This window comes from Amblyomma mixtum, chromosome 5, assembly GCF_055824585.1.
Source record: "Amblyomma mixtum isolate Tamu chromosome 5, ASM5582458v1, whole genome shotgun sequence".
Classification (NCBI taxonomy): domain Eukaryota; kingdom Metazoa; phylum Arthropoda; class Arachnida; order Ixodida; family Ixodidae; genus Amblyomma; species Amblyomma mixtum.
The window spans coordinates 135162879-135182095 of record NC_143016.1 but is presented as its reverse complement, the minus strand read 5'-3'; the positions used below and the strand labels follow the sequence as shown (position 1 = coordinate 135182095).

The 19217-nt window shown below is 47.9% G+C and overlaps 1 protein-coding gene across 1 annotated transcript; it reads right to left on the bottom strand.

Annotated features, from left to right (window-relative positions):
* Positions 1–10004: 10004 nt before the first annotated feature.
* On the bottom strand, positions 10005–11105 carry LOC149343839 (uncharacterized). The gene is made up of 2 exons (XM_089546069.1): positions 11094–11105; positions 10005–10352 (listed from the first exon to the last, which is right to left on the bottom strand). The coding sequence occupies exons 1-2, from the start codon at positions 11103–11105 to the stop codon at positions 10005–10007; spliced, it is 360 nt and encodes a 119-aa protein (XP_089402195.1).
* Positions 11106–19217: the final 8112 nt, after the last annotated feature.

Genomic DNA, 19217 nt, shown 5'->3' with positions numbered 1-19217 from the left:
CTGCCTAGTAAGGGTGAGATAAAGAGCAGGCTGATGCCAGTTCGCAAAAAACCAATCGTTTGCATTGCGCTTTATCGCATCACGTTTGCGACGTTTAGCGCTGATGATATGCGTATGTTGGAGTAGAGCTATCAATATTTCTTCGGGAGAATGCACGAAACATTAATGAAAGGATAAAACTAGCGATGTTGCGCTTCTAGATCAGTCACGAAATTCCGCGCTATATTATCAACGAAGCACCGCACATGCGAGCAGCATTTTGCATGTTCTTTAGAATTCCAATTTCAGAGAACACAAGTATAAATGCAGACACACTTAGCTGGATGCAGGGAGGGAATAACTATAGAAGAGCTTTTTATTTGCAATGATAGCACAGACAGGAGCAGCGTACTGCACTTTCATTTTTAGAATGTTAATTTCATTGAACACAGACAAGCATTAAATGCAGACACACTAAGTCGGAAGCACGGAGGGAATGGCTACTTGAAGGCGAGCTTTTTTATTTGCAATGACAATATTTCTCTGTTCTCTAGCCGACGGTTCACGTCTCTCGCCTAGAAGTGGATGCGTGTCACTATGACAAAATGCAGCACTTGGCATGTAAAAGTGGCCATATGCTCTGCACATCCAAGCCGAACAAGGTTTTGCAATTTAAGCTCGTCTAGCAGCTCCCAAGAAACGTCCCTTTCAAAAACGGGACCTTCCTTCAAAGAAATCGGGATTGCTTTGTTTACAATGTTGGTAAACTCTAGCATCTTTTTGGTGGGATGCTTTAAGCACCCTTGCTTGAAGCTTTTGTATACTGTAAGATAAGCGTCATTGCCAACAACTGGCACAGGACAGCTGATATCTTCCATGCTGATATCTGCTGGCTGCTCCAAATCAGGCGGCGGTGGCCATGGCGTAGACGCGAAGGGCCACGCTGGTCGGGCAAACAGCGTGGCGAGCGCCACCGCATGGAAGGAAACGGAAAGGCGACAATCCGCGCACCGCAGCTTTCAAACTGAGAGGGATCTAAAAACGTTGGCCGCAGCGACGTTATTTAATAAATATGCGGTGCGGGAAAGGCGACTCAATGAGCTTTCCGTTGCGTATCTTGGATATTAGCTATTTCAAACCAAATTGAAGATTAAGAAAGTTCACTAACTTTGTAGACGGCCTTAAATTTCGCTATGTAACCTTCCCTCTTAAAATCAAACAAGAAAGTTGAACAGATAACTTCAGTTACTTAATTGTCGAACTGTTGAGGTCCCATATGCACGTGATGTCAGCCTTGCTGTACAGTCCATCCACCTACACAGACTCGCAGGTTTTAAAGTACAAATCTGTAAACTTAAAAAAAAAATCACCCAGAATAACTGACATAGCTTATTAGCTCGGAACATCTTGCAACCGTACCAGAAGACAGGTGGTATGGTATGGTAAGAGCGAAACAAAACTGCGCGAAGACGACGGGACAAAAGAAAGGCACGAATACACACACACAAAGCGCAGAAGGAGGAAATATAAGGTACCATGGTATGGTACCTTATAGTTCTGTAGTGGGATGAAGTTCACAGAGCTGGCCATGGGCTATTAGGGGTGCCTTAATGAAGGTCTCCGGTTTAATTAGGAGCGCTTGGGTTTAGAGAGAGAGGGAAACCCTTTAATGAAAAGCAGAGAATTTAGCCGACGTTTAAAAATCAATTTTCATGCTACTCTGCATGGGGAAGGAAATTTGTGGAATTTTAGGGAATTAGCGTGCAATGGCATCGCATCGTGCACAGGCATTTTCAGATTTCGACTCCAATGAAATGGGGCCTTCGCATCTAGGATTCGATCACGCGGTTCGAACCGGCGACGTTAATTAATACCCGTGGCGGCGCGAACAGACCAGCTGCGCTGGTCGTTGTTTGAAGCCGTTCGGCCATCGGAAGCAGCCTTCCGAGCAGCGTGTTTTGCAGGCAGCCTATCGCACTTGCTTTGAATGTCGTCATTTTGGTCAACCGCACCTGTGCCTCTCGCTCTGTGCTTTGGCGACCGTGGTCTTCATCCTGTTCCAAACGTTGCATGAAGTGAGACGGAACGACGGGAAATGAGAACCACCGCTTCAGGTGAAGAAAGAAGTTAAAGTGTCATTGGTATGAGCGAAATCAGTTCTACACAAAGCGCCTACGAAATCTCAGCCCTTATGGTAAGGCATTCCCTGCGCGTCATTCGCATTGACTGCCCGTGAATTTTAATGATCAAGAATTGTCTTGAGCAAAAAGGGCGCTGGCATGTGAATGTGCGCTTCATAAAGTCTGGAATTCCTCAGGGGACGGTTAGGACAAACTGAAGATAGGTTTTTTGTATAGATTACCACGTTCTAACGAAAACAGGTTATTTTCACTGAAAACGAACCTTGTACAAGACAGAAAGGTAAAAAAAAAATTCAGGGGGCACTCTGGCACTCTAAATTGCTGCAAAACGAAAGCGTTTTAAGGCGCGCTGTGTTTTGTTTATTTTTCAAATTATTTTACCTCATTTTTATGTTTATTTATTTTCTTTTTAATATTTTTGTTTATTTCATTTTCGTTTCCTTTTTTTATTTATGAAACCCATGCATTCAATAGATGCGCCTTTATTCATGCCCAATCCCTGAGCCTTCGTGGCGGAGTGATAGCGTCTCCAGTTCAATGCCAAATGCCATGGTTCAATTCCCAGCCTCGACAGAGTTTTTTTTTTTAAGTAGTGACGCCGAAATGCGGACATATTTGCTAACATTCCTCAGTCACGACAGTATGAGGCATTAAAGGCCTTCGCTTTAATACAGTGCAGATATCGCCACCACCGGCCGCTTTTGCAACGAAACTGCGCTTGCGTCAAGCCTTCTCTCATGCGGATCCCACGGGCTCGGCTACTCCGCCATCACCATCACCATCACCGCCAAGCGGTGATCATAGAGCCTTTTTAAGCCGGCCTTGACGTCGCGAGTTCAAATCGATAGCGGTTAACGATGTTCCGCTTTGAATCAAATGTGCTTAGGAATGAATTCTTCGCTGCCGCAAAAACATCAATGTTACCAGAAGAAGCCACATAATCGATTTTTACTAAGGACAAAGCTGAATGGAGTTGTGTGCAGTGTACTTTAAAAACTATGCGGCTACCGTAGCCTAGCCGCCCACTGGGGCACGCCTTAATGCAGCCTAATATTTCCAAACAGAGAAATTTATCCGTGCATCGCCTTAGGAGACACAGGGCGCGGGCTTGAATCCGGGACGTGTCTGCCGCATTTCGATGACGGCAAAACGCAAAAACGCGTGTGTGATGGGCGAGCTCCGTACGCCTTAAAAACATCCAGGCGGTAGAAATTGTTCCAAAGCCCTCCGCTACAGCGTCTCTCACAGTTGGTGTGTCATTTTAAGTGAAACCCCACATACTACTGCGATTCCCAATTTTAACGTGATATAGTTAAGGAGCTCGTGTCACAAAAAATACGGCGTCGTTGATCGTGACCTAATGATCCACGAAAAATCCTCACAGAAGCAACTTAGGTGGGAGATGGGCCACCTAGGTCACGTGACCTTGTGGCGTCATCACAAAATGCCCACCGTATTGTGAGCAAACTACGCTCCGTGGGAGGTGACAGTTAATGATTGGTCGCTAGAGGTTGCTCGGCAAGAGCAGCTTGGGTCGCACAGGCTCCACCGGGGGCAGCGCCTTTCATAGCAGGGCAGTGGCGCACCGCTTAACCGCTACACCACTGCGGAGGGAGTAGTATCAAGACTCCCAGGGATATATCAATGTTCAGTAGAGAATGAACAATTTTGCATATATAAGCATTAGCCCATTAAACTCTCGAGTCATAGTCTTAAGGAGGAGCTGAAGTGTACCCTCCATCTTTTACTCTGGGAACATTTAAAGGGTCCCTGAAACGGTGTCCATGCAGGCAAGGAGAAGTCGAAGTATTGATAGACATTGAACGATCCATCATCCTACCGCAAAAATTTTTTATCTACCTTGTGTGGAACCAGAGATAATGGCTATTAAAAATGACCACCAGCCTTTTCCCTCTCAACTCGTACACCGGAGCGGACCATAAAAAAATAAAGATTACAGGCCGGGACCATGCTCCGCCCACAAATACGTCATCGACGAGATCGGTTTGTTTACTTCCGGTTGACGCGCTCTTTCGCTCGCTCGCTCGCTCGCTCGCTTTCCCGCTGTCTGCTGTGTTCACCTGTCTCGCAACCGTCGCTGCGGCTTCTCTCGTATTATGGACCCCGAGCTGAAGGAACGACTTTTGCGGATGAGTGCCGAAATGGGATTTCAGCCTTAAGGCGGGGACATATGTGCGAAAAGTGTGTGCGATTCGCTGCGGCGCGCCGTTGTGAACGACGTCGTAACGATCGATCGCAGCTCGTCTCCTGCGTCCAACCTGCTGGATGTCAACGACGAGCCGCGCGCTGAAAACGCAACGACGGGAAGCGGGAGCCAATACGAGCGCGGAGAGCGGCAGCGTCATGGTGCCGTACAACGCGCTGCTCAGGGCGCTCGGGGCCGAGCCACGCCGGACCGGCCTGCCAGCCTTGATGCCGGCCGCCAGCGACTGAAAAACGCGCTAGTATTTGTTCTCGTCCATAGCAAGCCCTTGGATAGATGCATGTCAAAAATGCATAATTTCTGACGATCGTTGGCCAATACCGAGTTGCTGGTAAAAGTGATGACTGCGATACAAGCAAATTTCATCCCACAGCCGCTTTGGTGCTGCTGCTACTTGGTGCGGTTCGCCTACCGTCTGCTAGCTCCGTTGCTGAAGGCATTGTGGAAATCGAACATATCTTTTATTATGGGACGAGTTCGCAGTAAAGCGATGTGAATAGTAGGCCTTTTATTATAGCGCAGGCGACTTCCGAAGCGCCGTCAGCGGCGGTTTCAATGCGAAACCAGATAGGCCTAGCGACGACTAGGGCAGCCTGGGACCAGCGCGCAGTACGTCGCGCGGCGTTGCCGCAGGCGGTGTCGTTGCCGAAAGATCATCTTTTGCACAGACATATTTTCGTTGCTCGAATCTAGGAAGCATCCTCTCTGGTATCATGGCTTTTTTGCATTTTCTTGTGCGAACGTGATGTACGCCGAGCATGCCGGCCGGCCGGCCAGCCTGGATCCCGTCTATCGGCGTCATAAAAACGAGCTAAAGTGTGTTTTTGACGTAAATAATAAACCCTGGGATAAGAAATGTGAAAAATGTGTCATTTTTGAGGATCGCTGACCAATACTGAGCTGCTGGTAAATGTAACGACTGTGATACGAGCAAATTTCTTGCCACAACCGTCTCGCAGCTGCCGCTGGCCCGACGTGGGATCCGGCTCGCCTGGCGCCCGCTCGCTTCGCTGCTGAAGGAGTCGCGGAAAGTGACCATACTATTTTATTGTGAGATGACGCTGTTGGCTGCAAAGCGATGTGAAGAGTAAGCCTTTTATTATAGCTCAGGCGACTTCCGAAGCGCCGGCCGCTGCAGCTTCGATGCCAAAGAGGCAATAGGCCTAGCGACGACCACGGCAGCCAGGCAGCAGCAGAGCTCGTCGCCCGGAGCGCCCGCGAGCGGTGCCGTTGCCGAAAGCTCGCAACATAAGCAGGCATGCTTTGTCGCTGCTCGAGAAGTATTTCTGATAACAAGGCGATCTTGCCTTCTGATATTTGTACACCATCCCAAGCAGCGCTCAGGCATTGCTGCACGGCGGCGAAGTGCGACTGCGACACCGGTTGTGAGCGAAGCTTGGGTAGAGTGGCGCAGCGATGCTCACCGCTCCGTGTGTCCCTGCTTGTAGTGGGGCGGCAGTTCGCAAGCGACGATCGGTGCGGCGCGTTGGCCAAGTTTTTAAGAACACGCCGTTCAGAAATCGGGCGCTGAATCCTGACGACGACGACAGCTCGCTCACTTCCATCTTTCGGCAGACAGTGCCGAAGGGCAATATCTTGCCGGTCCCTGGCTTTGCAATCAATGACGCAGCACGGCCGATTCATTTCGACTGAGCATGCGACCGAGGTCACGAAAGAAATCAGTAGCGCGGTGACTGAACCGCACCTCGATATTCGATTCGACGGCGACGCCGGCGGAGTGACACAAGCGGTACGAGCAGACGACAACAATGTAAACCGGAAGTGCAGTACTAATTTCTGACACCGAACACACATTAACTGCGTAAACATGCATATAAACGACAACTCTGCTTGCTGAAATGCGAAATGTTTCCGAAAAGAGTAAGAGTGTGAAGTATCTAGAGCTTCTAGTTTGTTAAATGCGTGATTTCACGTTGGCACCGCGAACCAATCATAGCCCAGCACTTGTGACGTAAAGAGTACAAACTGACGTAATGAGTACGGATTCGGGCGGAAGTTCACCGCCGCTGGTCGCCGCGAGGCTCGGGAGAGGTAGTTTTTGAAAATGTATTATAAATTATCTACTCGCCTTTGATGTATTGTACGCGGCATGAACGTTCAGTGGCCTACGGTCTACATAATGCAAGTATTTGTTTGCCAACCTCAGACACCCATTTCAGGGACCCTTTAAATTAGTTTTTACGCTTTACTCTTCTTTGTCGCTAGTGCTTACTGTATGTATTCATGAGTTCATCGCTTCGATCGGAGATCCACCTTAACATTATAGATTTTGTGCGTTTACTATCCAGCATTTCAGCTGCGAGGCAGCTCCAGCGTGTGCAATGTTTCTGTTGGGGGCGTTTGGGTTTTGCGCAGACACTTTCTCGGCTTTATCGCTTGAGCGCGTACATTTTAGTGTGTGGTGCTACAAATCAAGCAGAGTTACAAAAGGAATTTCCTGCGTTTTCCGGAAAATGTACAGGTATCATTCCACGCTGTGGAACATTACCCGATTTGTGAAGCAATTCTAACCATAAATGCGCTTCTTAACATTTGAGTGGACCTCTTAAACGAGAAATCCTAATAATAAGTCTTTTTTAGATGCATTTGCGAAATGTGACCATCGTACCTGGATATATGCAGCCATGAGGTTAAATTCATTTAAAATAAGGAACTCTCTAACCATGCATAGTCCGAGCAAACTGTGCAAGTAACTTTTACGAAAGCGTAAAGGGATACTGAGGCGGTTTTTCTGCTAACCTTCTAAGGCTTCGAAGTAGACTTGTAGTTCATAACGTCTGTGAAGTAACACCCGTGTCCCCCTCGAGCGCAGGACAGGAGAACTGCGGAGAGGGGAACTTGTCTATGTAGGCCCGCGTGACGTCACGCTCATTAGTCTGGGATACTTCAAACCACCCGAGCGAGCTTTCAGCGAGCGTTGTTTCTCTTGCTGCGTGCGGTATTGCTTGTGCTGTGGACGTGTACAAAACGCGTCAGCTGAGTTTGAGCGCCAAGTTCAACACGAGGCACTGCGCTGCGTTCGTGTGCACGAAGAACTACTGCCACGACTGTGTCTTCTTCCAGTGTTTCCCACAAGATAAAAATCTCGCAGCGAAGAGGGTCGCTAATGCGAAGAGGGAGAGTTTCAGGCGACGAAAGCAAGCGTACTCTACTTTAAGCACTTTCGCCAGAGCGACTGCATGCAAAGCTTGTCGCCAATGCGATCTCTAGGGCTTTTTGTCAAAAGGGCGTGGTTGAGCCACGACATGGTTCCTTCGATTCTCTCGGGTATCAGAAGCGTGTCACCACTGCCGAGAAGCGTCTCTGTTAAAAGAAGTAACATGAGGAAAAGGCTCCTACTTTCTATTATAATTACATTATTTTACAACAGTTGAGGTGTCTGTGTGCGGAGATTTGCGTGAAGTGTTGACAGCCATCAATCCACGGAGAGTGACCCGGACAGAGAGCGTCAGCGCGTGCCTTCAGCACTTTTTTCACGCAAGGGGACACACTACAGGCATCTGTGCTTACCGTCGCGTAACCAATGAGCGGCACGATTTTTCGCGTGCGGCCAGGCTATTAAAAAGAGCCCATTGTTGTTTCGGAGGCCGCTGTGGCTCAGCGAAATGCTTTCCCGCATGGAACGCGCCTGACATGCTTTCGGAACCCCCGCATAAGCATTGCAGAGGCTCAGACATGTGTCGCTCTTCTCAGCACTGTCACAGCCGACTTCCTGGGGTGTGCTGAGCAAGGTTCGTCTCGAAGCAGCCAAGCAAGCAAGCAAGCACTGAAGCTCTTCATACGCACCATCTTGTTTTGCCACCCGTTGCTGCCTAGTCACTAATCATAGCTACGCGATTAAAATGAAAACTTTCGAAATATTTTGGGATGCAAGTTTAAGTGAGAAATGAACGCCAACCAAGTTCTTGTAAGAAAAGACGGCGTGTCGAAACCTTTCTCGGTTTCTTCCTTAAGGTGTAACTGCGGGCACGTTACAGCTTGGCTTTTTAGCACACATATAGTGGACCGCGAGGTCACTGAACTAAAACTGTAGATCTTGGAACAGAGAAGGGTTCCCAAGGAGCCATTAAAATTTCCCGACGTCTGCCGAACGTGTCATGACTAAACCAGCAGCCTTGTGTACGGATTTGGTTTCATCTCCAGCACTATAGTTCTGTAACAGTCGATGCTGTGGTCACATCCCTCGCTGCGTTCGGCCACATCGCTTCACTCAATTTGCGTCAGCTTTGTGCTGCTCGATCTTTTCCGTGAAATACCTTGTTTCCCCATCGTACAGCACCGGACACTCTGAACAAGATTTTGTACACAACGCCTTGGGCCTTTTCTTTTGGATCACCGTCTTTTGGGCGAGGCATACGAGCCCGGAAATACGAGCAGAGATGCTTTGGCTAGCGCAGATTTGTTTTGGTTGCGTCTTTATTGGTTTTAGGTGATACATGCAATGAACAAAACAGGAGTATCCTTTTCTTTAGAGGTAAGTGAAAAAAATAGTAGCCGTAATCGATTTTACAACACCGCGGAAAGCTGCAATTTGCACTCAACGCAGCGACATATTGGCAACTTATCATGTACTCAATGCATCGCCACGACCTCTTGACGAACCACAGGCTGCTGCGCGACTAAGGATGAGCTCCACGGTGCATGTTGCACATATCTGCTAAAAGACGCAATTCTCGCGTCTTGTTTGCTTCATTTGGGTTCGATATTCGAAGTGCGCAGCTTGAAAGCAACCGCTGCAAGTCCGATATTCACAAAAAGTGCTCCAGTGTTGCTTGAAGGAGCTTGTGGGCCAAAGCAATACTTCGAACTATTTCTCACAAATGCGTTAAGCTTGGTTTTTCTGTCGAGTACATAACTTTTATACTTCTGTTACACTTACTGATTATTTCGGAAGGCGTTCTTTGTGAACAGTGTGATTGGTGCCACGTATTCTGTTCTTTGTTTTTCATTTCTTTCAGATGCCACTTTTTTTAGTCCCGCTGCGTGGCAAGGTTTTTTGTCTCGCTATTTGATCTGATGAATTATGTACATTAACGAGCTATTTCATTCTTTATCTGCTGCCTTTTATGTTTTCTCCACTCCAGGGAATTATTTTCTTCTCGAACTATTGTGCCCATGTCGAGGCGGGGAAGGGGTGGAATCCGTCGATTCTAAAATCTGCCAATGAACAGCTTTTACACTGCGCCCCAGACTTCACGTAAGGCGGGATAGTCGAATAATGATTAATATAAAGAAGGATTTCTTTATTAGGTATCGCCATCAAAGTGATTATTGTTGCTACTCATGCTCTGTAATTCTGGGAAGCATAAAGTAATGAATAATGTTGCATTTTCACTCTTCTGAAAACTCACCACACCTGGAAACAACGGCAAACGGCCACACTTTTGTGTTTTGTACGAAGAAGACTCGGTTGAAAAATGTCTCGAGGGTGAATATCTTGCGTATAAAAAGGAAAATTTGAAGTGAGTATCCAAGGTGGAAAGATTTCAAAGATTTCTCATACGACACCTGAAGCACCCAGAGTCGGAACAGTGTTTTTTTCATTTTACGACGAGTGGCAGAGCAGGAAAACGCTATAAGCGCGTCACAGTGACAATAATGTTTATTAGTGCATCAATAAATACGAACTCTTTGCACAACTACCCGTGATAGCCATGTCCGTGTCCGTAGCTTATCACTTTGTACCCGTGTCCGTAACCACCATAGCCGCCATGTCCGTATCCTCCATAACCACCGTATCCTCCATAACCACCGTAGCCTCCATAGCCGCCGTAGCCGCCATAGCCACCATGACCGTATCCTCCGTACCCTCCGTAGCCGCCATATCCCCCGTACCCGCCATATCCGCCGTGGCCATATCCTCCATAACCGCCATAACCTCCGTAGCCGCCATATCCCCCGTAGCCACCGTATCCACCGTAGCCGTGCCCGTAGCCGTAGCCAGCCGTCGCAGCAGCAACAAGGAGACAGAGAGTAATCAGAGATAACTGAAAAAAAAGAAGCGCAATTCGCAGTTAGTATTTAGCACAATGGTGGGCCTACTCCTACACTTGTCTTGAAGGTACTGACGTTCTGTCTTACCTGATTCGTATCCCTCATTGTGTGCGTTATAATGGCTATTGATGAGCCGATTTCAAGCTGACTCATCCAAGGCGGGCCAGAAGCACATATTATGCCACAGACATTTTTATTCTATGTACTTGTTGATTACACAAGCTATTTTTGATCCAAGCGTTGAATTTCAAGCATGATATGGGCAAGCTTATCACGTGTCCATTTGGAGAAATTTCACCCACGTAAGAGCGCCTCGGTCTGCGCTCTTATTTATGTGGACGTTATGATAGGAAAACGCACGAACTGCAGCCACCTAGGAATATTTCGTGGTGGTAGCACTGTGAATTCTGCTAACGTTTAGCTGGAAGCAGCTGTCGATTTCCCAATACGGCGTGGTCAAATGTGGCAATACAGAGAACATAAGGTCGCAGGAATTTATTTGTTCTCAGAGAGCGGCTATCCTATTCTCGTCTCGAAATTGTAATCAGAACTCAAATTACGCCAGAATTTGACTGAACCAAGAAAGGTAATGTGACTGCGGATAGGAGCAAGCGCAAAAACTGTGAAACGTTTAGCGTTTTATTGGCGCATGCATGCGATCAATAAGCCTAGCTCCAATATTCCAGAGTTAGCGTATCTGTTATGTGATAGGCTGCTGAGTCGAAACCTCAGGCACTCGCTTTCATGAAATTTTCGGACTGCTTTCCTTTTTTGAGACGCCAGTACTTCTTAGTGATAATTTTGTATCATAACTGCATCGTACAAACTCGGTCACATTAAGAGTGAACGTGAACGGGTCACGCATTCTTTATATAATCATGTTTCGTCGCTGCATTTATGATGCAAGAATGCCATCAACTAACCGAAAAGCTCGTTTTACATCAGTGATTCATATTGTCAGAGCGCTATTAAAGATGCCTGCATTGCTGCCTCATGTGCTTAGCTTTGCTCGCTGGAGGAGTGCCAGCAAATGTGTGTTTACAATCGGAATTTATTATTGTTTACTGTTTACTTAAATTGCAGCTTGATTAAAGAACGCATTTAAAGAAAAGCGCGTATATAATATGTATATATAAGTGTGTAGTTTGGGGGTACTGTTAAATACCAATTCATTTTAAAGAAAATTGCACATACTACTCAACCGGTCCCGCTTAGGAATGAGCTTGAGTAAGCACGCTTCTAAATATCGAGGATTCATTCCTGCATCGCATACTAAGTGACCACAGCTGTTCAACTTATCCTTTCATAGATACTGCTGTACCTATGTTGATATAAGGTCTGCCGCATAGCATAGGGAAGTCATATTTCTAAAAAGATTTTTTTTATTCGTTGAATGTTTGTTTTATATTTCTCTCAAATGGATGTCAATTAGATGTCTGTATACTGCCCACCTATAATTTTTACCTTAACGTCTACATACTCGGATAGTTCCGCGTCACTGGTATTCAAATTGTGCATATAACGCACCAAGCGAATGCGAGAACGAGGCACCCAAAGCTGCAGAAATCCATCTCACCAGGCACTTCATGTTTTTCTCCATTTGGCGGCTCCCCAGTGCGTGTTATCCGAGAGCGATGCTTGCTCAGTTTCTTAGCTCTCCTCTGCGCCGGGTTCGTATATATACCCGCGCCCTGTCCGACACCCCTCTCCGCCCTAAATATTTGTGGACAAGCCGCTTCGCTATAGATCCTTGGAGGGAGCAAAAAGTTTACAAAGGCATAATCCGGAAGTATTTCGCCGCGTGTAACCTAGCCCTACTGGTTCGATTTCCCTCTTCCACATGTGTTTATTTCGCACAGCTTCAGGGCCAGTAGCATTCGGGAGAGGAGGCGGCGAAAAAAAAAAAAAGAAGGCAGGGTAAGCGAGATACTTCGGTAAAAGTAAATTTGCGAAAAAGGCAGGCTCGAACTGTCCATGTGCTGGAGTAGAGGGGAGCCCAGCGTCCGCTGGCCTTGTTACAACTAAGGCGAGAGATGCTGGTGATTGAGAAGTCATCAGTTTTTTTGTCGTATGTGAGGACCCTGTGCGGTTAATGGTTCGTTGCGAAGATTTTGTGTGTGGCATACATGTGCGCGGCGTGTATTATATTTTCCTGTACACAAGCTGGTTTCGATCGCCGGCAGTTTTTTGGTGGTGAGAAGGAATCTTAAGCCAAGGAAATTAAGTTATTTTATTTGCGCTTCGTAATTTCGAATGGCTGGTGCTTTTGTTACGAAATTCAAATACCCAATTCGTGGCTCTTCGCAGGACCCAAAGTTCCCTGAAATAAACTACGTTAGGAAATTTGTCTTCGCACAGGGAAGGAAAATGGAGGTCTTGGCAGACCTGTGCACACAAGCATGAAAGGGCATTACTTGTCACGCTTTTATTGCACGCAAAACAGTTGCACTGGCTTAGATTCTCATTCTCTGGTAAAGCACCATGGTGCTGGTAACAAATTTCTGATATATTTGTATAGTGTTAAATTATTTATGCTTACTGTTAACCCCCGTTTCAGGCCGATGACGACTTCAAAAAGCCACATATACGTGATGAACTTTTAAATAATGTGAAATATTGTCGCGTATCTTGGTTGTGGTTGTTTGTTCATTCTTCAAAGCTACCGGCCCGGCGCTTTGTACCGTTGTTTGTGATGCAAGACGCGAGAGATTTATCGCGACTCATTGCACCAATGTGGAGGGTATTCTGCATTGTTCCAGAATGTTGCAGTAACTTTGCACTCCATATCTGTAAAGTTCACTATCAGATTGAAATTGATCACGAACGAGAGCGGCGGGCATACTGTTGGAAGACCACCGAGGTCGCCTGTTGCTACGCCGCCGCCGATTGATTCAGTCCGTCGTTTGCGCAAGTCAGCTCAAATAAGCTGTTTTGTTTAGAAGCCATTTCGAATGTGTTCCTGCTCGCCTGGCTGCAGTCACCAATACGTGACATCTGGCGGAGGTGGTATCGGATCGCCTTGGAGCCACCATAGAAGCCCGAGCCGAGCAGATCACGAGAAAGCCGCAGAAGCCGTCCCAACCGAAGACAAAGTGTGAAGCAGCCGTCGTCTGCAGAGGCGTTTACCTAGATACGGACTGCTACCGTACCGCACCCGAACAAAGAAGGATTGCTCAACGCCCGGCAGCCATGGCTACGGCACCATCCTTGTCGCTTTGTTTGTGATGTAAGACGCGACCAGATTTATCGCGACTGATCACATTCAGGTGGAGGCCGTTCTACATTGTTCTAGATTGTTGCAGTAAGTTTCCACGCTGTATCTCGAAAGTTCGCTATGAGCTTTAAATTGAGCACGGCCGAGAGCGCCGGGAATTCTGTTTGACGACCGCCGAGTGATTCAGTCCGTTCTGGGCGCAAGTAAGCTCAAATAAAAAGCTTTCTTTAGAAGCCATTCTCGCTGTCTTCCTGCTCTCCGGGCTGTAGTCACCACTATGTAACAATATAATGAAAAATCATATGTAGGAAATTACAAACAAAACCTTCCAGTACTGTTGTTTTGACGTTCACGGCACAGAAAGCAAGAATTCGCACAAAACACTGTTTTAAACTCAGCATTCAGCTTTAAAAGCATCACCCGGGCGCTTGTGGGATCGCTAAGTATGCGTCGACATGTCTGAACAGTCGAACTTATCTCGACGTTAACGGCCGCCTTCTTGCTATGATTTATCTTCATGATAGAGGTCGTCAGCTCGACATCTGGACATTTGGTCCAGATGTCGAGCTTAATATTTGCCCAAACCACTCCTCTATAAATAACCCGGTTGTGTTGTGTTTGTAGCCTTTGTTCATGATCAACTATGCCCGTATTTAATAACCTGTAAATGCCAAGTAGTACATGAAGGTTCTCTTGGTACTCTGGGCGCATTAAATCCGGCGGAAATTGTTGGGCGCCTGCCGGGCATCAGGTCAATTACACGAGGTCAGTTTCGCTCTGTGCTGACGAAGGATGAACCTGTCTCCTGGGCTCATTTCTCGCACATTGGCGTGCTGTGCTGCACTGATCGGTTTCTCATCTCATAATCACACTCAACCCAAGTCATAAAATACGTATTGGATGTCGGCATATAGACATCAAGTCTGATGCGGCAAAAAATTATTGATCGTGTATGTCTCTTTCATAACTGGTTGTTACTGTTCGCATTCTTTTGTAATCGGTGGGAACTCATGAGGCTCATCACAAGAATACGTGCACTCTGTCTTCAGCATCAACATCAGAGAATTCAACGGTACATTCTCCCCCTTGATACTGCTCAATAAACAATGAAATGGTGTCACTCGCATTTTTTATTCTTCAAATCCAGACGACCTTTGGGCTTTTTATGATGTGGAAGAAGTTAGCTTGGTATAGGGGACGAAATCGGAGCGACGTGATTTGATAAATATGCAATGCCGCAAAGGCGACTGAACGAGATTTCAGTGGCGTATCTTTGATGTTAGCTATTTCAAACCACACTGCCGATTAAGAAAGTTTACTAACTAGGCTCACCTCCGATGCTAACAGCCTTAACAGCATTAAATTTCGCTGTGTAGTCTTGCGTCTTGAAATAAAAAAACGTGTCATAATTTCGGCTTAATTAATTGTCGACCTGTTCAGCTCCAATATGTGCATACGTGGTGAGAGCCTTGCTGTACAGTCCACCTGGGCAGGCTCGCACATTTGAAACTGCAAACTGTAAATTAAAAAAAAAAGATCTCCCGGAATAACTGACACAGTTTAGCTCTGAACATCTTGCAACCGCACCTGAAGACAGATGGTAAAGTATGGTTTTGTAGTGGGCTCAACGTCACAGAGCTGGTCATGGGCTATTAGAGGTGCCTTATTGGAGGTTTCTTATTGAATTCCTAGTTCTTGGGTTTAGCGCGCAATGATATCGCACCACACACAGGCGTTTTTCGATTTCGACTCCATTAAAATGCGGCCGTCGCGTCTAGGATTCAAACCAGCAGTTCGAACCCGCGAGGTTCGTACCCGCGGCGGCGCGAACAAACCAGCTACGGTGGGCGCTGCTTCAGGTCATTTGGCCATCGGAGCAGCCTTCCGCGTTTTATACTGCCAGCCTATCACGCTTGCTTTGGATATCGTTGTCTTCAACTTGCATCCGTGCGTCTCGCGCTGTGCTTTGGCACCCATGGTCTTCATCCATTTATCCTCTTCGAAACCATCTTCTAGTGGCACGCCGCTTCACCGCTACACCACTGCGCTGGTGTGGTACGGGGTTTTCCAGGGATCTATGAATGTTCAGTAGGGAATGACCAATTTTGCACATATGGGCATTAACCCATTAAACTGTCGCGTCATACCCTTAAGGCGGAGGTTAAGTATTCTTGGGATTGGGGCAGTGTGTTCGGGCGGGAGAAGGGAGTAGAAAGATCGCAGACATGGTCACGAAGAGAAAACAAGGAGAACTTTATACACGCTGCTAACATGATTTACAAGTAAGAGCAAACAGTCAAGAATTAACAGTTGATTGCGTCGCGCGACCGGGTGAGCCTTGTCGCCAGGGCCAGAGCGTCCGTTCTCACTCAGGACGCTTGTTAAATACCCTAAGGCTCCGCCACTTCACAAGGCGGTGGCCAATTCAATACGATACGCGGAGGCACCGTGGGAATGGGTAAGGAGGATTCGGAGGTGCGCTGCTACTTCGCCCCAAGCAGCACGTGCCAGTCCAAGCACAGATGCGGCACTGTGGTCACAACCTTGGTCGGCTCTCTCCGGTCCGGAGGGCTCTTATCAGACACGGTAAATTACTGGAAGACACCGTTCCCAGCTTGCCCCGTCATCTGTTCATCGTCGGTCGCTTCTTGCGGGGAACCAAAGGGAAGGTCGTTCGCACCGAGCCGAGCGCGGGAGGAACTCCACAGGCTACTTCCCAGCCAGTCGTCCTTTTTTTTGGTGGGATCATCGTGAGTTTAAACGACCTGTCGAAATTGCCGCTGCTGTTGCCGCCACCGCGGTCATCCTGGTCGATGGAACCTGCGCCTTAATCCGCGTCGGCTGGTGTGCATCCCGTTCATAACAGCACCCCCGCCGCCAGACAATGCGTCCGGAAGATGAGCCGCTTCTACGCAGCTCGGCTGACTGGACCTGCAAGAATGGGCTCTCGTTCAGCAGTCCTCCAGGCCTCTCCTTATCGTGGTGTTCGAAGTCCAGCTTTGGAAATTTCTCTGCGAGGCGAGGCAAACGGAATCACAAATGCCAAGCCACACAATAAAAGCAAGTGCCGTCTGTAACCCAGTCGTCCCGCCAGAGCATGTCCACATCAAAACTGATTACACTGCAGAGATCCCTCTAGAATCCCTGTTAATTTAAGCGAAATTTCCCCGAATGAACACGAAACGCGAACAGGATGCAAGGTTCAGGTTTTCGGACCTCTCGAAAGCGTTCTCATCGTGCATGACACTATGAGACGGAGGGAACATAGTTGGTCTGCTATCGGTCGGAAGGGTGCAAATGGTTCTCGGATGTTACCCGGACAAGAAAGAATCAACAGAGGCGTGAGACAGAGGTTGAAATATTTCGCCAAAGCTATTCTCTATTTGCAACTACTACAGCTGCCCATGTCGTCTTCCTTGCTTCTGCATGGCAGCAAACACGACATAAATGTGCAAAACTTGCACAGTAACACTTCAGGTGTAAAACCGTACTGCGAAACTCGGTTCAGCTAAAGGGGTAGTATTCCTAGGATCTCTTGCGAGCTACCTATAGGCTACAATGGCCAAGAGTGGTCTCGCTTGTGCTTGCGTGTCAGCGGCCACTAGCCCCTAACAATCAGCGCTGGTAAGGTTTGCGTGCCAAAGCACAAAACAAGCCTACCAAGCCTAAAGCTCGAAGTCATCTCGAGGCACCCAAAGAGAGTCTCCGCCCCATTAGCCCATGATTGACTTTGCTGTTCATCCGCGCCTCAGCGCGCGCTCTCACAACTCGCAGCGCAGCTAAACCTATGTACAAGCGCCTCTTACAAGTCAATTTGCATCTAGTCTTTATACTAACTAATGCAATGCAATGAAAGAAAAGAAACAAGACAGCAGAATAACCGCGCGGGTGCGAAGATATCTCACAAAACTTGTTCGCGCTCCAAAGAACTGCGCCATGCAAGGGTTACACAAAAAGAAGCGTCTTCAAGGTTACATCAGTAGAGCGAAAAATTCATGAAGAGAGCAAAATTCACTGAGGCATAAGGCTCTAAACTGCGTTTGCTTTCATTTTTACACAGTTGAGTAAATACAAGGAGCACTTAGCCCTCGAATACGCCTAAACACGGTCGTCTGATTCGAGGAATCCACTGGGCCCCATTCTCCAGACGCGCCCTGCGGGGACGCGGTCGGACGGCCGCGCCACCATCTAAGTTTTCCCAAAAGTGGAAAGGGTTATTAGTTACGCCTCTGCTAGAGGGGCGCTTCCTCCTCTCTTGGTTCCTCGCTTGTTGTGTCTCCCTTCGACCTGCGCGCGCTTTGCGGCGCCCTTTTGTATGGCGGCCTTGCACCCTTCTGCTTAGCACGCCGCAAGTGTCTCGTGTCTCATGACAGCCCCTGCTGTGGTTACACAATGGAGCACATGGCGTACGCCACGCATGCGCCAGCTTAGTTAACTTCGCCATCATAACACGCCTTGGAACTCTTGAGCGCCGCGGTGGCAATTCCGAGAAGTCACGCGGGGTCCTCAAATGTAGAAGCTTGACCCGCATCTTTTGCTTTCTCGCAGAAGTATTCGGATCAGGCTTGTTCACGCGTAGCCGTCTTCCGGAAACTTCGCTGTTGACTTTCCTCTTTTGTCATAAATTCTAATGTTGCCGTCAGGTGCTAATCTGCCGGCCGTCGCCTCAGTCGACCCATCAATTCCCAAACGCCCGCCGTGTTCGCGATTTTTCTCGCCGCGCAGCGAAGCCGCTTGCGCTTTGCTCACAGCGCCAGGCGGCGACTCACCTGCACAACCGCTCGTTCCCGGGATGCTGAACGCGAACGTTCACTCTCTTGCGGTCCGCACTCAGCCGCTGTGATTTTGCCTACACTGAGCTGCTCTTTGTTTAGATGCAGCGCTTGATCGCATTCCTCGCTTACAATCTAACTGTCTGCTGGCGATATCCGTGGGTCACTGCCTGTCAGAAAACCGAAACAGTTTGCCTTCAGTTGAATTTCTGCCGAGCATAACAGTTCGCTGTCCTGAATTCTGCATCGTGGAGCTGCGTCATTGCCATTCCAGATTCCAGCAACCATCTGAGCGGCATCGCCCTTTTCATCTCACGCTGCGCTCTGACTTGGCGCTTCAACGTTGCTATCCGGTAACTATCCCTGGCGATTTTTACCGGAATGCTGTCTATCGCTTCTGTGGCATACAAGCTCACTAAAGCCTTCTTGGCGTCGAACCTCCGCCTGATTTGTCATAACGGCATCTATATCAGGCCTAGAGCCGGCTTCGTCACTGCTCTTTTGAACAGCAGCTGTGTCGCCGACACTCTGATTGGAGCGTTGCCCGCTGCCATCATTTCGACCTTCAGCGCCGACCTCTACACTGATGCCGAAGAAGCGAAAGAGGGCATTTTTCGCTGTTACATAGTTGTCGGCCTCCACGTCGCACAGGCACGCTAATACGCCGCCGACGTCACCAGGGAGGATGGCCACCAGCATCATTGACCATTCGCCCTGGTCTATAGCTCCCCCTCTATGCAAATGTGTTCAAAATTTGCCACAAAAGCTTTGAAATTTTCTCCTTTTCTAAAAGATCTCGAACGAGCTCTTGCTCTTTGCCATTCTCGAAACTGAAAGTCACGCATGAGCTCCTGCTGCTCTCGTTCACGTAG